The sequence below is a fragment of the Sceloporus undulatus genome, chromosome 2, assembly GCF_019175285.1.
Source record: "Sceloporus undulatus isolate JIND9_A2432 ecotype Alabama chromosome 2, SceUnd_v1.1, whole genome shotgun sequence".
Classification (NCBI taxonomy): domain Eukaryota; kingdom Metazoa; phylum Chordata; class Lepidosauria; order Squamata; family Phrynosomatidae; genus Sceloporus; species Sceloporus undulatus.
The window spans coordinates 277714719-277741231 of NC_056523.1; the positions used below are offsets into that span (position 1 = coordinate 277714719).

The window sequence follows — 26513 nt, forward strand, 5'->3', positions numbered from 1 at the left end:
CTTGTATTATAGCAGCACACCACAAGTACATGCTCTCATCTCCCTTGTATTCAGTGTAATGTTACCTTGAACATGTGTGTTCTTCACAAAGCTGTACAGTGGTACCTCGGGATACGAATTACCCAGGTTACGAAATTTTCGGGATACGAAAAAATCCCATAGGGAATTATTGTTCCGGGTTATGAATGTTTTTTCGGGTTACGAAAAAACTTCGGCGCTATTTTAAACGGAACCGCGGCTTTTCCCCATTAGCGCCTATGGCAATTCGGCTTACGAAGGCTTTTCGGGTTACGAAAGCGGCCGCGGAACGAATTAAATTCGTAACCCGAGGCACCACTGTACTACAAATACTGGCTTGGATTCAATCAGACTTATAGAAAAACTACTCATATCAATCAGTCCATTCTAAATATTACTAAGTCTGAATATAATATGTTGTGCTTTTTGATTGGCAGGAATAAATCACTAAAGAATTTGAACTGTAGCTAATTTTAACTGTGTTTTTAAGGAAACCAACTTTACAAGTCATTGTTTCAAGCTGATCTTTCCTAAACCAGGCTTTCCTATGGGTGAGTCATCAGATTTGTTTTTGGTTACAGGGCCCATTATCCCTAGATACCATGCCCAGTAGTAAGGAGATGAATTATTGTCCAACCATCTCTGGGGACAATATGAAAGGCTGCTTACCATTTAAGACAAGCCAATTTATGTGAATTGAACATAATTATAAATATGTGTAAATAAAACATTCTGATCTCCTCTTCACTGCTATGCTGTAGGAGGAAAACTAAAGGCTTGCTGAATTAAGCTTGTTCTCACATCCAAGCAAGGTTGTTTATGCCATCATTCATGATAACCGTGTTGTACTAACAGTGTTTTTTTCATAACCAAGGTTGAAATCAGAAATTGAAACTGGTTTAGCAAATCCTGATTATGGTGGAACTGAATTAGTTACCATTTTACATTAGTATAACCCTTAATTGTAACTACTGTAATTGTAACCACTTACAACCTTGTCCAAGGGGGAAACCTTAATCTTTACCTTTTTAACCCTTAACTGCAGCTTTGAATCTATGTCAGGAAAAGTAGGGGAGACTGGTGATAGGAAATATTTCCCCCATCTATAATTCTATTCCCAATAGGTGTAGCAGTAAGAGATAGTTTCTCTTCATTCCATCAGAATCAGATTATTTGGAATATTCAGTCATGACTTCCTGTAAACATTTCACCTGTGTTCATTTCAATCCATCTCTCAATGGCCTGCTCATATTTTTGAGGGTCCTTTTTCCAGTCTTGATGCCACCTGAGATTAGCTATGGTATCAGAATAGTTTTGTCCTAAACTTTGTTTCCAGTTGATGAACTGTTGTTTGTTGTATTGTTCAACAGAGATAGAGACACTTGGATAGTCAATTATGGAGAAGAGTGTTTTGTTCAAAGACTGTGTGATTTCTGGAAACTTTGTTGCTATGTTCATTAGTTCATCTGGATCAGCAGAGAGATCTGCAACAAAGAAAGCAAGCCATTAGAAGAAATTAAATATACTGAGACTTAATTTTAGAAAACACACTGGAAAATCTCATACCACAGTCCATCTAAAATGGCCACCACTAGTTGTTGCCTGTGATTTTACATTAATAATTAAAAGTTCATTATATGTGAGAACTGGATTGACACAGATATTAGGGCCATTGAACAATTCATCTACTAATTCCAGTGTCAAGCTACAAGAGCTCACCCAAAATGTTTTTTTATCTCTATCTGAGGCCAACAAGAAGGTTTGATAAATCTTTTGTTGTGTTTACAGGTGCTTGCTGGACTGGCAGTTAAATCTTAGGATAGGGATTGCCACAACTGAAGGCAGTAAGCCACTTTGGGGACCACAGGAAAAAATGTGTGGCTCACAAACATCTGTCCACAGAGGGGAATGGCTGGGACCTGTGCCTGTTGTCTCCAGCATGTGCCACTTAAGGTGACTGACTCACCTTGTCTAATGGTAGAAGCTAGTATTGCATGCTGGGATAGTTCCCCCCCCAACTCTTGCATACCTCAATATCATGTTTGTAAAAACATGAGAGAACCCCATGACACCTTGACGACTAAGAAACTGATTAGATTATAAGCTTTTGTGGACAGCAGCCCACCCGAGTTGCTGGTAAAATAAAACTAATTTTTATTCCTTTGTCTATAGCAGATTTCTATCTAACTGAGAAGACTAAAAGGGAAAACCAAATAGAATAGATCTCTGTGGTTTAAAGCATCACATTACAGCATAGTTTTTAAGGACTTAAAATATGAAAGGAAGCATCTTATCACGCTCCTGACTGATGCCAATTCTCAGATATAACACCTTCCCACAGTTAATATCTTCAGTGCATCACAGAATGGCTACATGTAGTAATCTACATTATTAAAACAACTAGGTTGTAACAGAGATGTGTGTGGGTGTACAAAGAAAAAGATATATTCATTGAAAGAAAAAAGACACAAACAAGACTAAAGCAGACAACCTCTGGCACGGTAACTTATTGTTTGAGAGTGCTCCATTAGGAACTGGGAAAATGAGTATACAGTCTGATCTTGGTAGACTGTATTACCATCTTTTACTAGCTGTACATGCACAGTTCATTTCTATACAGTTCCATACAACCATTTCATTTCCATATCATTCATTTCCCTAAATCAGTGCCATGCACCTAAATCAATTCATTTCCATGAATCAGTTCCATACTACTAAAAATTTACATGATTTGTAACAATACTCTATACTTAAATTGCATATAACAGAATCATGTTTTCTAGGTTCTTTAAATCATTATTTCTAATGTAACAGTATGTTTGTCACTGGACAAACCAATGCAACAGCAATGGGACTAAAACCTTTTTCAGCAAAGGTCTTTATTCAATAAAGGAACTCAGTAACTAATGATTAATTACTAGCAGAGTAGGTTTTAAGAATAGATGTAGTAGTGTGTCTCTTGCAGCATAAAAAGGAGGAAGGGAGGGGGAGGGGAAAAACGGAATGTAGCAGGGTCTTTAAGACTTACTGATTTTCATTTTAGCATGAACTTTTGTGGATATAAAATCATAGGAAGTGGGCTTATATTCATGAAAGCTCATGCTAAAATAAAAGCCAGTTAGTCTTAATCCCACTTTCCTTTTTTGCCTCTCTTCCTCCTGTTTATACTGTAAGAGACAAAGGCAGGTTACAGACTTCCCTTTTGGGTGGCCTGCACACACCCCTTTACTGCAGGTATTGGGGCCAGGGCAGCCTCACCGGCAGCCCAGTCTGGTGCTTTTCAGGACCAGGGAGAAGCGGCAAAATGCTGCTTCTCCCTGGTCCCAAAAAGGGGTGTCATGACCCAGGACACCCCGGGAGCCGCAGCCTCTCAGCCTCTTTCCCCCTGGCGTCATTCCCACAGCTGTTTGATGGCTGCAGGAACGAGGTGAGCCCTCAGAAGGAGCTGCGCCGTTTGGATGCGGCGTGTGTGTGACCTAATCATGGCGGCCCCCGTGTGGATGGGAGGCCGCCATGATTACGCCCCCGTCACGCGCTAGGGTTAGGTGCATGTGGGTGGAGCTCCCCGAGGCAACCCTAGCATGTGATGAGGACGTCACATAAAGCCCGTCTGTACCGGGCCAAAGACAGCTACTTCTTTCAAAATTACTATTGATTATTATCATAGTTATGCTAACCCTGTGTCATATTTCTGACCTTGACCTGTTAAATCACACACAGATAACCAGTCACCTCAGAGAGAAGACATAGTTAAGTAGTCAAATTCAGTTCATGGTTTCTGGGTTTCAGGAAGCTGGGCTAAACAAATGCACCATTAGAAAGGCAACTGCCCTACTTGTTTTCCCTCTTAGCCAACATCTCAGGTATCCTTTCACTTTGGAGTTTTATGCCCCTTGCATACAATTACTACTACTTATTACTATGACTACTGCTACTAATACTATTGTATTGATTTATACCCCACTATTTCCCCAAAATTGGAATTCAGTGTGGCACACAATTTAAAAGAACAATACAATTAAAATATACAAAAACTGAGCATTAAAATAGAATTAAACTATTATAGTGTTAAAACAAATCACATAATAAAATAATAAAATTAATTTAAAAAGATAAAAATCTTTTAAAAACAGTTCAGTTAAAACAATACAACGCCTCATAGCCTGTTGTTTAAAGACATTTTAAAAACCTGTCTGAATAAGGGTTTTAGCTTGCCAACAGAAGGACAAGGAGGGCTATTCTGTCTTTCCTGGGAAGTCTAGGGGTAGCCACCAAGAAGGCTCTCTCTCACGACCCTACCAAGCATGCTTCAGATGGTGGTGGGCCTGGGCCTGAGAGGAGGGTCTCTCCTGATGATTTCAGAGCCCAGGCCAGCTTATGCAGAGACATAAGAGCTGTCAAATACTGACCTAAGTGATATACAACTGGCCCTCGGTATCCGTGGGGGATCCATTCTGGACACATACACTCAGATACCAAAATCCATGGATGCTCAAGTTCTATTGTCCCCAATGGTGGCACCTGCACGCGGCCGCAACATCATTGCACACAATGGAACTTAATGGCAGTGTGGCCGTGTGCAGATGCCATCATGGGACAATGGAGGCTGCCCGTAATGGTGGCATGGCTGTGTGCACGTACCACTACTAGGGACAATGTGGGCTTGCTCTCTACAGATGCTTGAATCCACAAACGGCAAGTCTGTGGATATCAAGGTCCGACTGTAGGTCATAAACTGTACGTTGAATCGTACTTGGAAACAAACTTCCAGTGAGTGGAGCTGTTTCAACAGGAGCGTTGTATGGTCTCTATAATCTGTCCAGTTAACAGTCTGGCTACAGCTTTTTGGACTAGCTGAAGGTTCCAAACAAGTTTCAAAGGCCTGATATTATGGGATGAAGAATGCATAAAAATACTTTTTAATTCAAAAAGCATTTCTATTAACTTGTATTGCTATGAAGGGCAATCCTGATATTTATAGAGCTTTCTAGAGAGGATGCAATTATTTGTCAATACTCCCCATCATACTCCTTCTCTATCCTTTTAGTGAGCCTTATAGAGAGTAGCAAAACTGATGATGCAGTTGAAAAAACTCAAGTACATGTACAAGACAGGAGCTATGGACATATACTAAGACAATACAGTACTGTAAACTAACCACACTCTCTTTCTCAGATCAGGCCAAATTGTTGTTCAAATGCTAAACATACCAAATAACTGAGGAAATATTGAATGGCCATCTCCATAAGCTATATATTTCCATTTGTCAGTTCTCAACATATAAGTTGAAGAATTCACATCACAACCATGGTATTCGCTGAGAACCCAAACTGAACGTTCCTTTCTAGACGGGACTTCATCTTCTGTCTTCTCCAGAACCAATGGCATCAATGAAAAGCCACTGAGATTTTTGGGTATAGGGATTCCAGCAATATCTGAAAAAAATGCCACAGTGATGTCATCTTGATAGAAAATGGATGAGTGAAAAGAGAAACAGAGAAGTATAAAAACCAATGAAGAAAGAAATTATGCCATTTCAAATATCACTCTCTCTTTTTTTGGTCATGTCCTTTTACTTTTATACTATCATTTTGGTCACCTTATCTTTGAAAACAGAAGAATGTAAATAAAGAACTTCTGGATCAGACTAAAACCCTATTCAGTTTAGATTTTATTCCTACAGTAACCAACCTGATGCCTATAGAAAGCCAAAAGGAGGACAAGAGTGCAGTAGCACACTCTCCTGATTTATGCTTCCTAGCAACTGATAAACAGAGGTACTGGTACTATAGGGGAGTTATACCCATCATGACTATGTCAGGAGTCCATTGTATTGAACAAACATTTCTCCCAGGTAAATTGGTACAGATTTACAACCTGCATTATAGCACTATTAAGGAAATTGCCCAGCAGAATTATTTTCATGAAGATGGGAAGCAATAAAATTATACTAGTACAACGTTATTTCAGGGACGTAGCCAAGGGGGGGGGGGATCTTGGGGTCCGGACCCCCCCCCCCCTTCCATTAGAAAAATGAATGGTGTGTGCTGCTGCGCCGCCATACCCAAGCCCCATTATAATGGTGGCACTTAGTCTGGACCCCCCCCTTCCTAAAATCCTGGCTACATCCCTGGTTATTTTGTTATTGTTGTGTGCTTTCAGGTTGTTTCTGACTCATGGAAAACCTGTGCTGAACCTATCAAGGGGTTTTCTTGACAGATTTGTTCACAGGGGATTTTGTCTTTGCCTTTCTATGAGAGTGTGTGGTTTGCCGAATGGGTTTCCATGACTGAACAGGGATTCAAACCCTGCTTTTCAGAGTCTTTGTTCAACACTCAAACCACAATCAGACTTGCTCTCAGTGCTAGAAAAACTCTTTGTTATGGGTGATGTCTCTTGCCCGGTGGTTCTGAACCGGTACCAAGTGGAACAGATGCAGTCTTCTCTGGAAACCAGGAACAAAGAAACTTCAACACAGATTTTCACTCAAATGAGGGTTTATTGACTTTAGTTGCTATATACAAATTCACAACTACAGCTATATCCTTCTGTTTCAGAGTCCATGCTAGAAGGAAAAAAACCTGAACATGACATCAGTCTTTGTTCTCTCAAAAGATCAACTTTCCCACCAAGTGGACACACCTCTTTCCCATGAAGTCACCATGCAACACAAGAGTATAACAACACCATATTATGCTTATATTTTGTCTCAGCCATTCGTCCTTGAACACTTGTTCTTCCAGGCCTAGACTTCCTGGCCTTCAACAGGAACCATTTTAAACTTCAGTTAACCATTGACACATCTGAACATTTTCAATACAAATAGAAATATATTTTAACACTCAGCACATTATGCCAAGATAATATCATGGTATGTTACTATTGCAACAAATTTTAATAGCAACACCACGGGGAGACAAACCAATTTAAGTATCTAGGATCAGAAATGTATTGGAGGTAAGTGGAACTAAGTACCTAAAATTTATCTCCAAGTAAAAAAGTGTTTAGGATTTGTTTGCAAGTCATAAAATGAGTTGGTACTGTGATCAAGTTCTGAACAGGAAAGGCATTATGTAAATATGCAAGTAATGCTGTGACTAAGAGCAAAAACAGATCCTGCTGGATCTGACCAAAACCTGTCCAGTCCAGCATTATGTTCACACAGTGACCAAACAAATCCCCATAGAAAGACCACAAATAAGGTATGTGCAAAATAAAAACAACTCCCGCTCTTGATTCCTGCTACTGGTGTGATATCCATGATGACTCTATCAAACAGACTGTTACTGAATTATTAAAACTGTTTCAAACTCAATGCATAACCAATGTTACACTATGGATGTGTGTGTGTGTGTGTGTGTGTGTGTGTGTGTGTGTGTGTGGTATGTTTGCCTTCAAGTTTTTTCTGACATATGGTGACCCTAAGGCAAACCTATCACAGAACTTTCTTGACAAGTTTCTTCAGAGGGAGTTGGAGAGAATATGATTTGCCCAAGGTCACTGAGTGGGTTTTCATGGCAGACCAGATTCGAACCCTGCTTTAGAGTCACAGTCCAACAGTCAAACTACACTAGCTCTCTTATGGATTTCATATCATCATGTTATTTCTTTTCCTATTCAGTTCATACTTTATTGCAGGTATGTAGGCACAATCCTGATAGTCATTATCCCATGAAGCTAAGAGGCACTGTCCTATGAAGATAATAGTCGTTACTATTTCCATTTTCCAGATATCAGGACAGAGAGTAGATTTTCCAAAATAATTCAAATTTTAGTTTGTGACTGAGTGAGATATCCAAATCTTGGCTAACTGTGATGTGTATTAGTAGAAGTAAGAAAACATATTCCACTAGCTGGAGTGTTGCTTGAAAATATGTATGAATTTCTCTGCCTTGTACCTCCTGTGAAAATTAGGAACACAACTACACAATCATTCTCTTATTTGTATGGTTATTATTTACATCAAGAACAAATACAAAAGGTTTTGTACTACTCCAAATGGAAGTTATCTGAAAAGCTTCATAGTGTGTAAAGTACAGCACTATATTATTAAGGCATGAATTCTTAAGATAAATATGGTATATACATGTAAAGCCATACATTATAAAAGAAAGTGGTGAAGGACAGGGGCAAGGAAGATAATCCTGTTTAATATAGCCAACCATAATTGTTTCTTCATCCGTCAGAACAGTTGAGAAAATAATATTAACCACTGATTTTGCTAATCATTGAAATGAAAAAAACATATATCTTGATTTATGTTTTTGTTTTAACATTCTGATTACAGGAAGGAGAAACCAGGAAAACATATGGAGAATGTGAGAAGAGGAAGGACAGTAATATAAACTTCAGGAGGAAAGGATTTCCCCCCCCTCAACACAGTTGGAACACAAAAGTCACCAACAAGAAAGGAGGAATTGTGGCTTGATTAAAATATGTGCAATATGACTCAACTGATTAGTAATTTTAAATTGAAGCCTCTAGTTAGAACGTCTGGTTTTATTTGAAAGGGCTGTTTTGCAGGAAACTTACAGCAGCAGAGAAATACATTTCTGCCTTTTTCCCCCAGATTGCTTCAGAAAGTGTTCCCATATTTAAAGAAGTTTGCACTCTTCACCTTTCATAGTGACATGTCAAATACAATTAATTAAGTATTATTATTATTATTATTATTGTTGTTGTTGTTGTTGTTGTTGTTCTTTTTATATAGTGCTGTAGATTTATTTATTTATTGCCATGTCATCATGCTCACAGTGTGATTGGTTCAAAACACACTGCAGAAATAATCCAGTTTGAGACTGCTTTAACTGTCCTGGGTCAGTACTTTTTTACAACTGCATCTGGCTCATGCTTACCACAGTGAACCCATTGAATAACACTGGTCCATACAGGATCATCTTGAGGCCCAAGTACCAGATTCAGGGAGGGATCTTGAGGGGCAAAGGGAGTGACAAGAGACCAAAGGTTTGGAACTGCAGGGGCCAGCCTAGAAAGGGGATTCGTCAGAAAAACAGCAGACAGAACAAATCACTTTAAAAAAAAAAGTGAATATTCTCACAACCATTTTTCCAAAATGACTGATTTTGATGTGAACTTTGCAAACGAAGATTCTACTGGGATGGAGTGATTTACTACTTATATACTGTAATTTAATATTCAAGTCAGTGTGGTATATTGGCTTGAGCATTGGACTACAATTCTGGAACCAGGGTTTGAATCCCTGATCAGCCATGGAAACAAATTTGTGCCAGTCATGCTCTCTTAGCCTTAGAGAAAGAGAAAGATAAACCTCCTCTGAACAAATCTTGCCAGGAAAAAACTCCATGACAAGTGTGCCTTAGGATTACCATAAGTCAGAAACTACTCAGAGGCACACAACAACAATAGTGTAATAGCCTCCATAATTCATTATTAAGTTATAGGAGATAAAATTGACTTATTGGTGACCAAATATTAGTCAGATTATGGTGTTTAAAGCCTGTATACATTACTCCTCTTTGTGAGTGGAACCATACTGTACGTAATGGAATGGCATTTCAGCAAAGTGGCTGATAAAGTAATGCCATAAACATACCAATCATATATTTTAACAATCAGCTATAATCTTGTTGTAGAATGAGCAGTCTGAAACGACACATTCACTATCTGAATCATAATAATTCATTTTAACATCCCAGGGGAAATGCTACTTACCAAGCATGGTAGGATAGATATCCACAAGAGACACCATATTGGATATGAGTTGTGGTTTAATGTTTGGTCCCATTAGAAGAAGAGGAACATGAGAACTTGCTTCGTACATGCTCATTTTATAAAACTGTCTGTGTTCCATAGCAAGTTCACCATGATCTGCTGTGAATATGACATAAGTTATGTGGAGTAATCTTGTTTCATTCAGAGCAGAAATAATCTCTCCTGTAAAAAATAAAAAGACGTGGGGAAGAACACCATCAAAGAAATGTCTATATACTAGCACTAAAATAAGTATGAAACATCTATACATATGAAACATTTCTTAACAAGTGTCACTAAAGATAATTCTTGCAACCTATAGAGAAAGCACTAGATCAATGAAGTCATGTACTCTGATCCCATTGACTCTCTACCTCACCCTATTGATTGATTGATTGAATGATTGTTTTTAGATTTGTATATTGTATTTAGTGCTCTTGGTTTTATCTATTTTATGATGTGTTTTGTAATTGGTTTTAAACTCTATGTAAACCACTTTGATCTTTTGGAAAAGCGGTATATAAATAAAATTTATTATTATTATATTATTATTATCAAGTCAGCTATGTACTCGATCTTGCAAATAGCACTCCTGAAGTAGATGGGGTAATAAGACCATAAAGGTCACACTAAGAATTCTGAATAAGTTTCTTCCAGAGTGAATGTCACAAAGGACAAAGATGGCTTCCATCTCTCCAGAGGTTTGTATCCCAAGCACTCTGTTTTGCAAATGTGTGACAATACCTACAGCAACCCACTTTTTAAAAAAATCAACTTTATTGCTCCCATATATAAAACCTATAGAAGGTTCAAGGATTGGGGTGAGTCTCATTCACAAAAGTACAGAAGCTCAGAGACTGAGCCTGGAAAAGTCTGCACCACAGTAACCAGAATACCTCAACCAGTATAGCTATTGGTCATGAAGACTAAAGGATCCTGGTAGTCCAGAAAGGTAATTTTTCTTTGTTCTGCCGAGAAAAAAGGACTTAATTTCTACATATATCTTAACATGGCAGTTCCCTTTTTTGTCACTGACACTACTGACATGCTTAAAATGTTGCATGTTTCATGTACAGAGACTGAGCAGCTTCCATTAAATTTCTGAAGCCATTGCAGGTTTTTAAACAAGTTAGAATAACCAATCATGTGATATCTGAATTATTTGAATTTTCTGCATGTATTCAGATTTGAACTCAGTCGGCAAAGTGACAAACATAGAAATCAGGAATGGGGAACCTATGGCCTTTTAGATGTTCTACAACTAGCACTGTGACCATTAGCCATGTTATCTTGGGCTGATATGACCTGGTAATCCACCCTATCTGCTGGACCACAAATTTTCCATCCATAGTCTAAATCAGAGGAGGGGAAACTGCAGAGGAATGCATTAGACTTTCACGAAAACTTGAAGGGCATCCCCCACTGCACCTGCTTTCATACAAAAAAAAATTAGTTTAAATAAATACAGGTTCAAATGACCTCCATCATGTAACACCTTGAGCTGCTTTCAAAAAATATTCTCTTCAAGCTGCAATTCTAAGACATCATATTGTCAGCATCAAAGCATCAATTCAGCTAGGACATGTTTTCCTTGACAGTATTAATAAGAGAATTAGACCAGGAAATCACCAACCAAGCATAGCATCAGTTTCTGCACACATGGCATAATAATGTGCTCGGATATCTCGGATTTCTTGTTCGGTAAATGTCCCAGTGCAGTTCTTGGTGTAGGAGGAATAGTAATCTACTGGGTGCATCTCTGAAAATGGAGACCATTTTGGAATCCTGATGGCTTCATATATCACCTGGTAACAAGGCAGAACTATGTTATTTTGGCAAAATATAATTCACAAGGATTTACAGCAGCTTTCAAGTAGGCCTTTGGTGGGTTCTCTAATGTGCGTGTGTTGAATGAATAAGTGGTGGTTTCTCTTTGGTAGACTGGTGACTTGACTGTAAAGAAAAGTCTGGAAGGATTTCAAATTATCTGCCGCAAAGACACAGATTGGACCCATCTCAAAATGGCACAGCTATCAATGCTTTCTCTAAAAATGAACTGATACATGTTGTTGTGTGCTTTCAAGTCAGTTTTGACTTACTGAGACCCTAAGGTGAACCTATCATGGGGTTTTCTTGACAATATTTGTTCAGAGAGGGTTTGTCTTTGCCTTCCTCGAAGTCTGAGAGAGTGTGACCTGCCCAAGGTCTCCCAGTGGTTTTCCATGGCCAAATGGGGACTTGAACTTTGGTCTCCAGAGCTGTAGTTCAACACTCAATCAGTACACCAAAACTTAGTCAAATATTATTCTCAAAATGATATTACTACTATTTGTATATATATATCCATGGCCACTGATGTTTTCCGGGGAAGTCCTCCTCTGTGTAGCACCATTTGGAAAATACAACATTGGAGATGTCTTGGAGGGTCTTTTCTGCTATACCATCCGAGTTGTGGAATTCCCCTCCTCTTAGACACGAGTTCAGCACCAATTTTGGCCTCATTTAGGCACCACATTAAAATTTGGATTTCCTCCATACCTTTTGGTAATCAGGGATCGTGGCCTGATTAGGTAATAGAGTGTTGACATAGTATTATCTGTGCCATTTTAAACTGTTTTAAACTCCTCAAATTTGTTTTCAGAATATCTGAAATTGTTTTCAAATCGTTCTTTTGCTGTCTGCACCCCACTCTGAGATTTTCTGATATAAGGTGGGAAACAAATATTTTTAATGAAAATAAATAAATAAACAAATAGACAAAAAATAAAATATCTACATTGCACCATTAATACACATATTACTTTACAGACGAATTACAGTCAAATTCTGGGATTTGTAATTTAGTGAGGTCCAAGAGCTCTTGGGCTGGGAATTCTAATTGCCCTTCCCTAAAATGCAAATCCCAGGATTCCATAGGATGTTGCCAAAAGTGGAATATAGTGCTATAACAGTGGTGTAGAGTAGAGAGTGGCACATCTCTCTGTCCTGAAATGTTTCTAAACTGTAAATTGACAGGATTGACAAAAGTGAAATGAAGGAAGGGTAAACAGGGAGAATATATATGAATTTAGTTCAGTTACACATACGTAGGCTAAATTACAGAACAGGACAAGGACAAGGGGTCATGTCAAAAGCTTCAAGGAAAAGGTGGTTGTTTTTTTTAAAAAGAAGGGTACCCAGAATCATTGACAATGGAATTCAATATCAGCCCAAAGAGTTCCGCACTCACTGCTACCCCTAGCAGGGTTCCATGCTACAATGCTGCATGCCCTTTGAGGGATTAGGCATTCCTCCTCCACCTATTATATTGCCTACTTTATTTTTCTCTCAGTGCCAGTGATTCAAAGAGCATAAGCAGGGAGTTGAAGCCAGAACAATCTGTTGCCACAAGATATTGTTGGTTATAAAGCGATTATCTCACAGCCTCCTGCTGAAATGGCTTCCTCTTTTGCAGCCACCAGCCACTCCAGCTTACAGTAACTACTATGTAACCACGCAGTTCCAAACATACAAATGCCTATACAAACTCTCTGAAACAGAGCCTTTCCCTACTGCTCACTTGTTACATCTCCTGGGTCTCAGAACAAAGCCCCAAGCCTCAAGGCCCCTCCAGCTGACATGCTGCTTTAGAGGCCATCTGCTTAGCAACACAGTATACCTTGAATGCATCATCTTCATGAATGGCACTGAATGGAGTCACCAAATAAACAGAGAATTTGCTTTATTGCTAAGCTCCAGTCCCACCTAGACTGGGCACTGCAATCCCAAGCACCGTGTAATTAATTCTACATGCCCAGCAGCCGTCTGGCAATACACCTTCGAGTCATCTGTCAATTTATGGCAGTCCCATGAATTTCATAGGGTTTTCTTAGGTTCAGAAATTTTTTTATACGTCATGGTAAATGCATGTTCACAACATAAATCCTGCTTGGTTCATGAAAACCTTAGAGTTACACAAAATAATTCCTTTGCTTGCAGACCAAAACATTTTTATATTATACCATCAGGATAACAAATTACAGTAGCAAATCCCCATGGCTTTTTTTTTTAGCATGCACTCAATGTTTTCAGTCAGTATACTGCCACAACTGGACAGATTAGCACCAAATATCAATTGTTTTCAGGGGAGTCAATGCCACAGCCAGGATAGTAGAAACTGAGTATCTCTTGCTGGAGGTCAATAGAAAAAGCAGTCTATTGACCTCACGTGCTGCTTGTGGATATCCTAGAGAGATCTGTTTGGCTACTGTGGGAAACATGATGTTGTACTAGACAGACCAGCAGGGCTCTTCTTCTGTTCTTAGATGTTCATTGCTTCACCCTGGGAAAGCTAAGGATGAACAAAGGACTGTTTTATCTTGCTCCATCTCTAGTATCAAAAGCAATCTAATGAAATATGCACCTGAAGAAATCCTGTGAAAACTAGTGTCCTACACAATGCCGTCAAACATGAGACTGTGTTAAAATATCACACACAGATGTTCCTTCAAGCATCCTAAAAATCCAGAATTTGGCCATGCAGTTACTTTGAAAACTAAATGCAAAAGTTAACCAAAAAAAAAAAAAAAAAAAAAAAACCAACAGGCAGAAAGAGGTCTATCCACATTGCAGAAATAAATCAGACTGACACCACTTTAACTGCCATGACTCTAGCCTATAGAATCCTGGGATTTGCAGTTTGGCAAGGTACCACAGCTCTGACAGACCAGGCTGAATGCCTAACCAAACTACAAATGCCAGGATTTCACAGGATAGAGCCATGACATTTAAAGTGAGATTAAAAGAACTGGCAAATGTAATATCGGAGCCATTGGCAATAATCTTTGAAAACTCCTGGAAAACAGGAGAGATCCCAGCAGACTGGCGGAGGGCAAACGTTGTCCCCATCTTCAAAAAGGGGAAAAAAGAGGATCCCAACAATTATCGTCCAGTTAGTCTGACATCAGTACTAGGAAAGATTCTGGAGCAGATCATTAAACAGAGAGTCTGTGAACATCTAGAAGGCAATGCCATAATCACAAAAAGTCAACATGGGTTTCAGAGAAACAAGTCATGCCAGACAAACCTAATCTCTTTCTTTGATAAAATTACCAGCTTGGTAGATGAAGGGAATGCTGTGGATATAGTATATCTTGATTTCACTAAGGCCTTTGACAAGGTTTCCCATGACATACTTGCAAACAAGCTTGTAAAATGTGGGCTAGACAAAGGAACTGTTAAATGGATCTGTAATTGGTTGACCGGCCGAACCCAAAGGGTGCTCAACAATGACTCCTTTTCATCCTGGAGAGAAGTGACCAGTGGGGTCCCACAGGGCTCTGTCCTGGGCCCAGTGCTATTCAACATCTTTATCAATGACCTGGATGACAGAATTGGGAGCATACTTATCAAATTTGCAGATGACACCAAATTAGGGGGAATAGCTAATACCCCAGAGGACAGGATCAAGATTCAAAATGACCTGAATAGACTAGAAAGCTGGGCCAAAGCTAACAAAATGAAATTCAACACGGAGAAATGTAAGGTATTGCACTTAGGGCAGAAAAATAAAATGCACAGATATAGGATGGGTGACACCTGGCTGAATGAAACTATGTGTGAAAGGGATCTAGGAGTCCAAGTAGATCACAAGTTGAACATGAGTGAACAGTGTGATGCGGCAGCTAAAAAGGCCAATGCTATTTTAGACTGCATCAATAGAAGTATAGTGTCTAGATCAAGAGAAGTAATAGTGCCACTGTATTCTGCTTTGGTCAGGCCCCACCTAGAATATTGTGTCCAGTTCTGGGCACCACAATTCAGAAAGGACATTGAGAAACTGGAGCGTGTCCAAAGGAGGGCGACAAAAATGGTGAAGGGTCTGGAAACCATGCCCTATGAGGAACGACTTAGGGAGCTGGGGATGTTTAGCCTGGAGAAAAGAAGGTTAAGAGGTGATATGATAGCCCTGTTTAAATATTTGAAAGGATGTCATATTGAAGAGGGAGCAAGCTTGTTTTCTGCTGCTCCAGAGAACAGGACCCGGAACAATGGATGCAAGCTACAGGAAAAGAGATTCCACCTGAACATTAGGAGGAACTTCCTGACAGTAAGGGCTGTTCGACAATGGAATGCACTCCCTCGGAGGGTGATAGAGTCTCCTTCCTTGGAGGTCTTTAAACAGAGGCTGGATGGCCATCTGTCAGGGATGCTTTGATTTGGATTTCCTGCATGGCAGGGGGTTGGACTGGATGGCCCTAGTGGTCTCTTCCAACTCTACGATTCTATGATTCTATGATTCTATGAAACTGTTATGTTTCAACAGTGTGGAAGAGCTGAGAGAAGGAAACTAACTCTGCTATTTCATAATCAAACTTCACTTAAATTGATAACATTTAGAGGACATTATAGCATATCTCCACAGTGGCTCTACATACGTCTCACTAGGCATGGTATAAATATGGTGGTAAGAAAAAAGACATACAATATTTATGCCACTAGGACTCTTGTCAACTGCACAGCTAATTGCTGACCATAGATTGTTTGTACCAGCCACAGGGATGCAAAAAGACAAGAAAAGGCTGAAAATTGGTTACAATGCAAGAGATACTCCCAGTCCCCTGATTAAGAAAATCTTGAACTATATCCTCTGTTTTTTCCAGTTCAAGTATGTCGAGGAGAAAATACAGTATAGCGAAGATCCTGAAATGCTAAGATATACTTTTCTGAGGTGATCGGTATTTCAGAGGATCAGTGCAGACCATCACCATGTATTTTAATGAGACAAAAGAAAATGCCAAATAAGTACTTAAATGGCCCAAATGTTCAGGTATTACAGCAACTGAGATTAAAACTGAGCACATCTCAGTTATAAAAAGCAAGCAAATTATGCACCGAAGAGACTTTTGTGAAGAAATGATTGCTTCATTTCAAATATCCTGGTAACTTAAGGGCTGTGCTTCCATTTCAGCAGTGGGAGCCATGGAAACCAGTCTGGAGAGTGTTGTGACCACAGTTATAACAGCATCTGGCAATACTTCAAATGGAGCACAAATAAACAGGAACCAATGACTCCCCCTCACAGACATAATACGGTGTTGCTCTACAGAGAAAATGCTGGAATTTCCTATCCCTTTACAGTAGTAAAGACATGCAACTAGAATGACATTTTCAATCATATAATAGAAAATCAACCATTATGTAATATAATGTAATAAAACTGTTTGTAACATCACACCAGGACAATTCAGTCTATTAGCACAAAATCTGATAGGAACATCTGTGTTATGTACAGTATTGACTGACAAAATAAGAACTACACCAGCAAACACAACAGTGCCTTACTATACAAACTATTTATTAAACATATGCTACTTTATAGGTTTTTTTTGTGGGTTTTTCAGGCCATGTGGTTGTGTTCTGTAAGAGTTTATTCCTGACATTTTGCCAGCATCTATGGCTGGTATCTTCACGTTAGCCAAGGCAGTAAACTGTCCACCAGTTTGGCACCCATAGACAAGGTGGAAAGATTCATAAGAAAAGAAATGTAAGCAATGGGGGGGGGGGGGATCTGTATTTTCAAAGAACTGTGCCAAAACCAGGAACTACTGTACTGTATTTATGTGTGCTTCACTATTTCTAAACCATACCACACCAGGACCTATCTAATGTTTTGTTACACTTAACGCATTTATCCATGTTTGTCCATCCTGGCTCTCCCTACCTTTCTTTCTAATACAGGTTGAGTCTCCCTTATCTGAAATGCATGGGACCAGAAGTGTTTGAGATTTTGGAATACCTGTATTTGCATATATGTACATAATGAGATATCTTGGAGATGAGAGCCAAGACTAAAGATAAAATTAATTAATATTTCATATACACCTTATTCACATGGACTGAAGGTAATTTTATACAACATTTTTAATAACTTTGTGCATGAAACAAACTTTTTGTACACTGAACCGTCAGAAAGCAAAAGTGTTACTATCTCAGCCACCCATGAAAATACTTTTGGCTTTTGGACTGTTTTGGATTTTGCAATTCCGGATAAGAGAAACTCAACCTATAACTATTTACATTAGGACAGAGCCAGATATAAGATCATACAATGATGCCAGAACAAGCACACATCATGGTCCCTCTTCCCTATAGCAGCTCCTCTAGTATATCTTCTCAAAATGGGATAGAGAAATCTGCTTGTTTCCCATTTAGCAGCAAGAGACAGAGACTCTGCTGAATGGGACAACAATATCACCAAGGTGTACAGAAGTTCTAAATAATGGGTGGCAATCAAGCTGGCGGTTAAATCAATATAAAGCCAGTATGTTGCTAGTGTAGAGGGGCACTCTGATAATTCAGCAGTCATAAAAATAATCTTATTTCATGTGAGGAATAACAGATCTAATAAATGCAATTTTTCAATTCTTTGAAGCAATATTTACATACCCTTTGTAGCCAATATGGGGATGTCAAAAATGTAGATGACCCATGATTTTCTCCTGAGGAGGGTGAAGGATATGGGTGAGGCAAATTTAATCCCAAGTAAAGAACAAAGGGTTGTGTCAAATTCACTGCTTTCTTTCTTATCCAAGTAGCTGCTTCATCAGTGGTTGTCCAGTCTTTCTGCATGACTCTTACATATGTCTTGTTACCTATGCGTTTTGCCACAGGCCTTCCTTCTTGTTGAAGCAAAAAATCAACAGTTCTAGTCCAAGCCTCCACACGGTTACTGGAAAAAAGAAGAGCATTGAATGAATGGGATTTCAATGGACACATAATCATAGGCAGATTATCACAATTTTCACCATCTTAAAAATTTACCTTTTGTATAGATGATGGTTTCATGTCATAGTGCTCTGGATATTTTTCTTTGGGGATTTATTTCTGCCCTTCAACAAATTATCAGATGTATGCAGAATGTACATGGAACAGTGTTTCTTGAGCTTATGCTCTTATCACACCTCCACTCTCTACCTACCAGGAGGAGCAGAAGCATCTACTTTCATTTTATACTAACTAAAGCTCATAGTGATAAAGGAATTGGGGGAAAATACATTTAATTTTAACAGAGACCAGTGGAAATAAACCAAATTCAAATCATAGGCTACAAAAATTGATTGTTTTCACTAACCCAAGTTGGCAATTGTTCAGGGAGCTGAATAACAATAAACTATGGTTAAACTGAAACAGATCTGGAAGCTTATGATCACCTCTTTGCAGCAGCATTGGACAGGGAAAGGAGGAAGTATACAAGCTCCCATTGATAACAATGTTGCTGTTGTTGTTGTGTATCTTCAAGTCCATTCTGGCTTATGGTGACCGTAAGGCATCATGGTGTTTTCTTGGCAAGTTTCTTCAGAGGGGAGGTGCCATTCCCATCCTCTGAGGCTGAGAGTGTGTGACTTGACAAAGGTCATAGAATCATAGAGTTGGAAGAAACCAAGGGCCATCTAGTCCAACCCCTGCCATGCAGGAACTCACAATCAAAGAACTTCTCACAGATGGCCATCTAGCCTCTGTTTAAAACCTCCAAAGGAGATTCCACCACTCTCTGAGGGAGTGTGTTTAACTGTCTATCAGCTCTTATTGTCAGGAAGTTCCTCCTCATATTGAGGTGGAATCTCTTTTCCTGTAGTTTGCAGCCATTGTTTCGGGTCCTTTTCTCTGGAGCAGCAGAACACAAGCTTGCTCCGTCCTCAATATGCTATCCCTTGAAATATTTAAAGAGGGCTATCATATCATCCCTTAACCATCTCTTCTCTAGGCTAAACACACCCAACTCCCACATTCTCTCCTCATAAGGCACAGTTTTTAGACCCTTCACTTTTTCTCCCCCTCCTCTGGACATGCTCCAGTTTGTCAACATTCTTTTTGAATTGTGGTGCCCAGAACTGGACACAGTATTCCAGATGATGCATGACCAAAGTAGAATATAGTGGCACTATTACTTCCCTTGATTTAGACACTATACTTCTAGAATTGCATTGGCTTTTTTAGCTGTTGACTCATGTTCATCCAGAGGGTTTCCATGGTTGAACCAGGAACCAAAACCTGGTCTCCAGAGTCATTGTCCAATGATCAAACCATTACACATTGCTGGCTCCCACTGATACAATGTAGCTATACCAACAAGAATTAACAATTGGATTTGGACCTTAGATACACATACACCATCAGTGTCTTTAAAATGTTGCGGCTGTAACTTCTGAAAGAGAATGCTGTCTTTTTGTTATTTATTTTATTTATCTTGTTGTACAGTATATCAAAAACACTAAGTTATTTACAAGAAAATGAAAAAGGGTGAATATTGCCAGAAAGACAGAAATTATTATTTTTCTAAAGCCATTGCATTAAATGTCCATCTCACTTTTAAAGTCAGAATTGATGAAAAGAAAAATCACATAAAAACTTTAAGAAACCCTTAGATTACAATGATATTTGTTTCATGTACTGGAAATTGTATACTGATTCAGCAAGATGATTTTAATTGTTTTAAAAATGTACTGTAAATATTTTCAACAGCTTTATTTGAGAGACATCTTAAGTTCTTTTCTGGGAAAAAGGAGGCATAGAAGTTAAATAAATAAATAAATAAATAATCAATCAATCAATCAATCAATCAGGTTTTCTGTCACATATTGGATTAATACTGTTCTTTCTTTAGTATTAGACTACTTTCTGTATTAGACCTCTAGCCTTTTCTAGTTTCCGGAGACACTTAACATGTTAAAAAGTGACATTCAGGACCCTCAAAACTCTCTGCATAACACAAAAGTGGACTATTTTGCTATGCAATAAATACGAAGTATCTTTACATTAAAAGTCAGGTGTGTGTCTCTTTGCATTTAACAATTCTTGATATTTAATTATAAAATCCTTACAATTAGTAGTAGTTTTTTGATATGAGAAAATAAAAAACAAAAATAACCCTAAACAACATTTGTGAAGTATAATAAAGAGAAAAAAAAGAATACTATTTTGATATTAAACATGAACATCACAAAGTAGAATTACACATGTGGGGGAGGGACATAAATACAGTAACTTTCTCTTTATAATATCACAAATAAATAGTTACTTTGTAAGCGCTGTGATTTAAGTGCACAAGTAGTTGCCCTATGAAAGGAAATACTAAGAGTTATTTTTCTTATGACAACTGCATTCTTTAAGTTTTGAATTGCCTATGAGAAGTTCTGCTTTACAACTTATTTTATAGTTTCCAGGCAATGAGGATTCATGAAAAAAGTGAGAAGGAATTTAGTAACACAAGCAAAGCCAAAAGTATCATAGAAAGGTTTTATTATTATTATTATATGGAAAACTGTGTACTATTTCACAGATTTAATGGAGGAAAAACAATCAGTGAAATAAGATAGTCATTGAGAAGTTGAGTTTCCAGAAAGGTCATATCTATTTATGATCATGTTAACATATATTACAAAGAATGATGCAATGTTATAAAAACTGAAAGCTAAACTGCATGTGTTATATCTCCAAGTAATAATAATAATAATAATTTGTTTTATTTATATACCGCTATTCCAAAGATCATAGCAGTGAACAGCAAGTAAGCTAATTAGCAAGTAAGCTAATTTGCCCCCAACAGTCTGGGTACTCATTTTAGCGACCTCGGAAGGATGCAAGCCTGAGTCGAGCTTGGGCCCTTTTGCTGGTCTTGAACTCGCAACCTTGTGGTTTTGAGTGAATGGCTGCAGTACAAGCATTTACCCACTGCGCCACCAGGGCTCCTGTGACTTCCCACCATTGTGACGCTGTCACCATGACTAACTTTGTAATATTTTTATGCTTACTTCAAAGGGTGGGGAGGGCATTCCTACACGATTAAAGAAATAAATCTCTCTCTTTCTGTGTAACCCTGGCCCTTGTCCTGTTGTCCCAAACACAACTATTGTTAGCTTTGCAGTGGAAAAATGTACCAATAACGAGTAACAGGACAGTGAATGTCTTAAGTCTATGACCCTTTACTTAATAAATGAACCCACTAATGGGCCCACTAACACAAGACAAAATGTACCTTTCGTCCAAAACATACTGCAGAAATAATCCAGTTTGAGACCACTTTAACTGCCCTGGCTCAGTGCTAGGGAATCCTGGTGTAGCTTGTTGTGGCACCAGAGCTCTTTGACAGAGAAGGCTAAACATCTCACAAACACTACCGATCCCAGAATTCCCTAGCAGGCAGTGATAGCGAACCTTTTTAGGTTCGCGTACCGGGGGCGGGGATTCTGCCTGGGGCAGAACTTCTGTTCTCTGGAGGCGGGGCTTCCAAGGCGGGATTTTTCCCACCCCCACCCTTTCCTCAGCCTTCAACTGTCTCTCAGAGACATCTGGGGCCTGTGGGAGAGAGGAACAATGGGCCCATGCCCCATCCTCCTTTTCCCGGACCTTTGCTAGTGCTGAGGTTTCCCTCCAGGGACACCTCATGACTAGCAAAGTTCTGGGAAAAGGCAAGGAGTCGGCACACTACCCCCTCGTCCTCTTCCTGGGACCTTTGCAACTGCCTGGAGGAACATCTCAGCACTAGCAAAGGCCCATGGGGGGGGTGGGCATAGAAGCCGGCACGTGCCTGTTTTTGCAAAGCTTTCCATTTTTGCAAAGCAGCCGGCTGAGTGTGGCTGGGACCTGGGCTGTAGTCACGATTTTACGTGCGATAAATACCCAAATTTATTTCAGGTCTTTTCCTCCATGCAGTAAGGTCCTCTGTCTCTGTCAGCCATCTAATTTCAAAGCAGTGGTGAAGGTAGAATGGTGGTGCAGAGGTTAAATGGCTGTACTGCAGCCACTCACTCACAAACCACAAGGTTATGTCTTCAGTACTGGCCAGGGCCTCCAGGCCAACTCAGCCTGGCATCCTTCTGTAGGAGCTTGTTGGGGGCAATTAGCTTACACTTTGTAAACTGCTCAGTACATCAGTAAGCAATACAGAAAGCACATTGGACATACTGAAATGAAAAAAATAACATTTTGGTTTTTAACAGCAGGCATCAATGCTGATTTCCCCCTTTTTCTCACCTGAGTGAATGATGCCCTGAAGTATAATCCAGTTTCCCATATTTCTGAGTATAATAACCTTGCTTTTCCAGGAGGTCCATCCATGTTGTGTAATTTGGATCTAAGCCCTTGAAATTATTCCAAGATTCAGTTAGATGAGTGAAAAGGCCGCTCCACATAGCTAAAAAACATCAAAATAATGCACAGATAATCACAAATACATAAATCTTAGAAAAATGTTTTGCTTGCACAACTTTCCTTTTCATGTTTCCTTTATGAATTCACAGAAACCTGCTTTTCACTATACTTTTTGGCATAATGTTCTACTGGTTCCATGATACCAAACCAAGTCTAAAAGTATGAGAAGCAAGCAGTGAGAGACCCCATCTCCCTTTTCATTCTTCTTCCAATAAAAATAATTTTGGGACTGTGTTGATGTTGGTTTTATTATGTATTCTAATCCTGCCTGTTATTTCAAGTCCTCACAAAGCAATGTTTGACAAAGGCAGAGACAATGCAATAATGATCCCCTTGGTTAAACTGGGCTGGATCCTAACTTATTCCTATTTGAAAAAGTAGACCCAGTGAAATCAAAGAGATCTATGCTATGAATACATCCAGTCCTGTTGATTTCCCTGGGTCTAATTAAAGACAACTGAAAGCATTATTGCATGAGACAAGAAAACCAAAACAGTCTGGGAGAGTAGCAGCTTTCTCTATGCCTCTCCACATGCTGCCAAAACACTTCTGTTCTCTTCCCAAGGGAGATAGTTCTAAAAGTGTGTCTTTCATTATGCTGGAAAAATCATTTGGCAAAAGTATGCTTTTGTGACCATTTCCCTCAGGAAGAGAACACAAGTGCTATGACAGCATGCAGAGAGACAAGGAGAAAGCTGCCACTCTCCCAACCTGTTTCAGCTTTCTTTTCTCATTTGATAAGGCTTTAGGTCTGACTCCAATCTTTTGTATTCAACAAAGGAAGGAATTTGTAAGGGGAAGTTACTGGTTCTCACAGAATTGCTAATGGCACTACAGTATTTGTCATTTGAAAGCTATATTAAATTACAAGTAGACGTCATATCTGCTAACATCTCCTAATTTTAACTAACCACATAATCAGAGAAAACAGACAGAAATGATGTTGGAATAAAAGCTCTGAACGTGGTAACAAAATGACAATAAAGAAGAAAAACCATGGATGTATCTGTCACAGCAGGGGATTCTGTACAGCACAATCTCTCAAGTGTGCAGGAGTGGGTCATGGAACAAAGGCCCTATACTGACAGGCCAAAATAAAGTTGCTTCAGGTCACTTTGGAGGTATGGTGTTTCAATGATGCATGCATCCTAAGAGTCTGGAAGCTGCACCAAAGCTGCACTTCAGTCCTTAGGACTGGAGCGTGGCTTTGGTGCAGCTTCTGGACTCTTAGGACGCATGTATCATTTAAACAGCATATTTGCAAAGTGACTTGAAGCAGTTTTATTTTGGCCTGTCTGTATCAGGCCAAAGTTTTATCTAGAACAGAAGCAGTTTTATAGTTAACTGAGTAGTCCAAGTCCTTGCCATACTGAGACTCAATTCTCCATGTGCAAAATGGGCATAAAAATAGCCAACTCTGAACTCATACACACTGAACCAAAATTCTGATCATGAGCCACTCTGTAATAGAAAAGCAGATGACTGCATACTCCCAAAGTCCCAGAAGTGTCAACTTTTATATAATTTATGAGCATATGCATGCACGCTATGCTTATATTAATACTGTATTTTCAGCCGCAGACCTTTACAAAAAATATTTGGAGTAATCCAAATTGAAGATTTGGCTGCTATAAATTACTATTTAAATGGCTCTACTCAGGGTATTTATTACTCAAGTATAAGCTTACCTGCACGGGAAGGACAACATATTGGAGAATTGGTGTAAGCATTAAGAAAAACACTGCCATGTCTCCTCATGAGACTTATAAAAGGCAAGGCTACTGTTTCATTTTCTGGATGAAATGTTAGCCTTCCATCCTGTATATATAAGAAAAGAATATTATGGCAGTTATTCTGAAGACTGATTTATGCAACATCAGACACTATAAATCTGCTAAAATACCAATTTCAGACATTCTAGAGGCATGTGATATATATTTTGGTTGCAGGCAATGTATTTTGTTGAAAACAGGAGTATTCTATGGAGCAGCACTGTTTATCTACCTACCTATTTAAAGTATACACACATGGAGTATACATATTTTACGAGTAAAATTTCAGTTTTTAAATAGATTTTTGCCAGATAAATGTTCTTCAGAATGCTATAAAGATGATGACCAAATAACAATATGAAATATGTTCACTGCATCCCAGAAAACATATATAGAATCAGCAGTGGAAAGTGGAAAGCTTGGTTGAAGGAGCACTACTAGGGCATCAACCTTACTTTGGCATGTCAAACACAGAAGTGTATTATGTCTTCAACAGAGAGCATGGTGTATATGGGCAATATTGTGAAGTGCTTCAGTTCAGCAAGAATACCACTATCCTGTGATTTTCTAGATTGCCTTAATGAAATCTAAGTACACAGTGTGACTATGAACTGCTTAGGAACTGTTTTATAGACTTGCTTGTTTCATGTAAAACAATGGAAGCAAGAAGACAGTTTCACATATAGAGGTCAGGTGTGTATGGAACACTCCTTTGATATAATTTATTTGAAGGCTTCAGCATTGTTCATTGCAAACCCTACAAACATCAACCTGATTTGTATTCAAATATCTATTACTTGTACCAACAATCTAATTCATATGTGTCACCTGCCTGTTTTTCACTCTTGAGTAACACCAATCAAGCTGCTTGATGTGCACTCCCATGGCATATACAAATATCCACATTAGAAATCTCACAATTACAAAACAACTTACTGCCAATCTACTATTTTGTTTTAGTTGTGCTGGTGAGACCTCTAGTGTACAGCAGTGTTAATTAATTTTCTTGAAATAAAACAACAATTCAGTCTTCTGGCACATTGAAAACTTATTTTTTATCATGAGCTTTCAGAGATTACAATTCACTTCTTCAGTTTGGAGTAGGTTGTGCAACATACATCATATATCCCTTCCCTTTCTATCCCACCATTTCCTGGATGGTTAGCAACAATCTTACAAACTGTCCAAGCTTATGGATGTTTATTTATTTGTATTTATTTGGAGGGGAGTTCCACTGTGCTGGGGCCAGCATGGTACAATGATTTGAGTGTTGGACTAGGACACTAGGAGACCAGGGTTTGGATCCTAGATTTGGCAAGTCATACTCTCTCAGCCTCAGAGGATGCGAATGGCAAACCTCCTCTGACGATGCATGCCAAGAAAACCCTGTGACAGGAGCACATTAGGGTCACCACGGCGGGGTACAGACCGCCGCTTTGCGGCGGTCTGCTGCCGCCGCCAGTAGGTCCGCGGGGGAGCCGGAGCCTTCAGACGGCCCGACTCCCGCGCGGACCGAAAAAAAGAAGCTCCAAAATGGAGCTTCTTTTTTCGTCGCGTTTGCGACGTAGCGAGGCGCCAGGGGCGCGCTCGCTACGTCAGCAGCGGCGCGACGCGTACGGACGCTAAGCGTCCGATACGCAAAGATGGCGCCGGCCATGTAGAAGGGCCGGCGCCATCTTGTACGGACGGAGTCCGTACTAGGCCATGGGGCGTCTAAAAGAGACACCCCTTTTTTAAAATGGGACGTCCTCTGGACGTCCCAAATGGCGGTGCAGAAAGCACCCATAAGTCTGAAATGAT

General features: G+C 39.3%; 1 protein-coding gene across 3 annotated transcripts in view; it reads right to left on the reverse strand.

The window, feature by feature from the left end:
• Positions 1 to 221: 221 nt before the first annotated feature.
• ARSK (arylsulfatase family member K) overlaps positions 222 to 26513 on the reverse strand; it is a 32270-nt gene continuing 5978 nt past the window's right edge. Inside the window, exons 2-8 of one of the 3 annotated variants that reach the window (XM_042454849.1) lie at positions 24630 to 24759; positions 22765 to 22871; positions 18178 to 18460; positions 11384 to 11555; positions 9712 to 9933; positions 5229 to 5453; positions 222 to 1502 (exon numbers count right to left, since the gene is read on the reverse strand). In XM_042454849.1, coding sequence (XP_042310783.1) covers positions 1201 to 1502; positions 5229 to 5453; positions 9712 to 9933; positions 11384 to 11555; positions 18178 to 18460; positions 22765 to 22871; positions 24630 to 24689 — 1371 coding nt within the window. In that variant the 5' untranslated portion in view covers positions 24690 to 24759 and the 3' untranslated portion in view covers positions 222 to 1200. Of the gene's footprint in view, positions 1503 to 5228; positions 5454 to 9711; positions 9934 to 11383; positions 11556 to 18177; positions 18461 to 22764; positions 22925 to 24629; positions 24760 to 26513 lie in introns of all 3 variants that reach the window. The other 2 variants (XM_042454847.1, XM_042454850.1) reach the window with 2 other exon arrangements.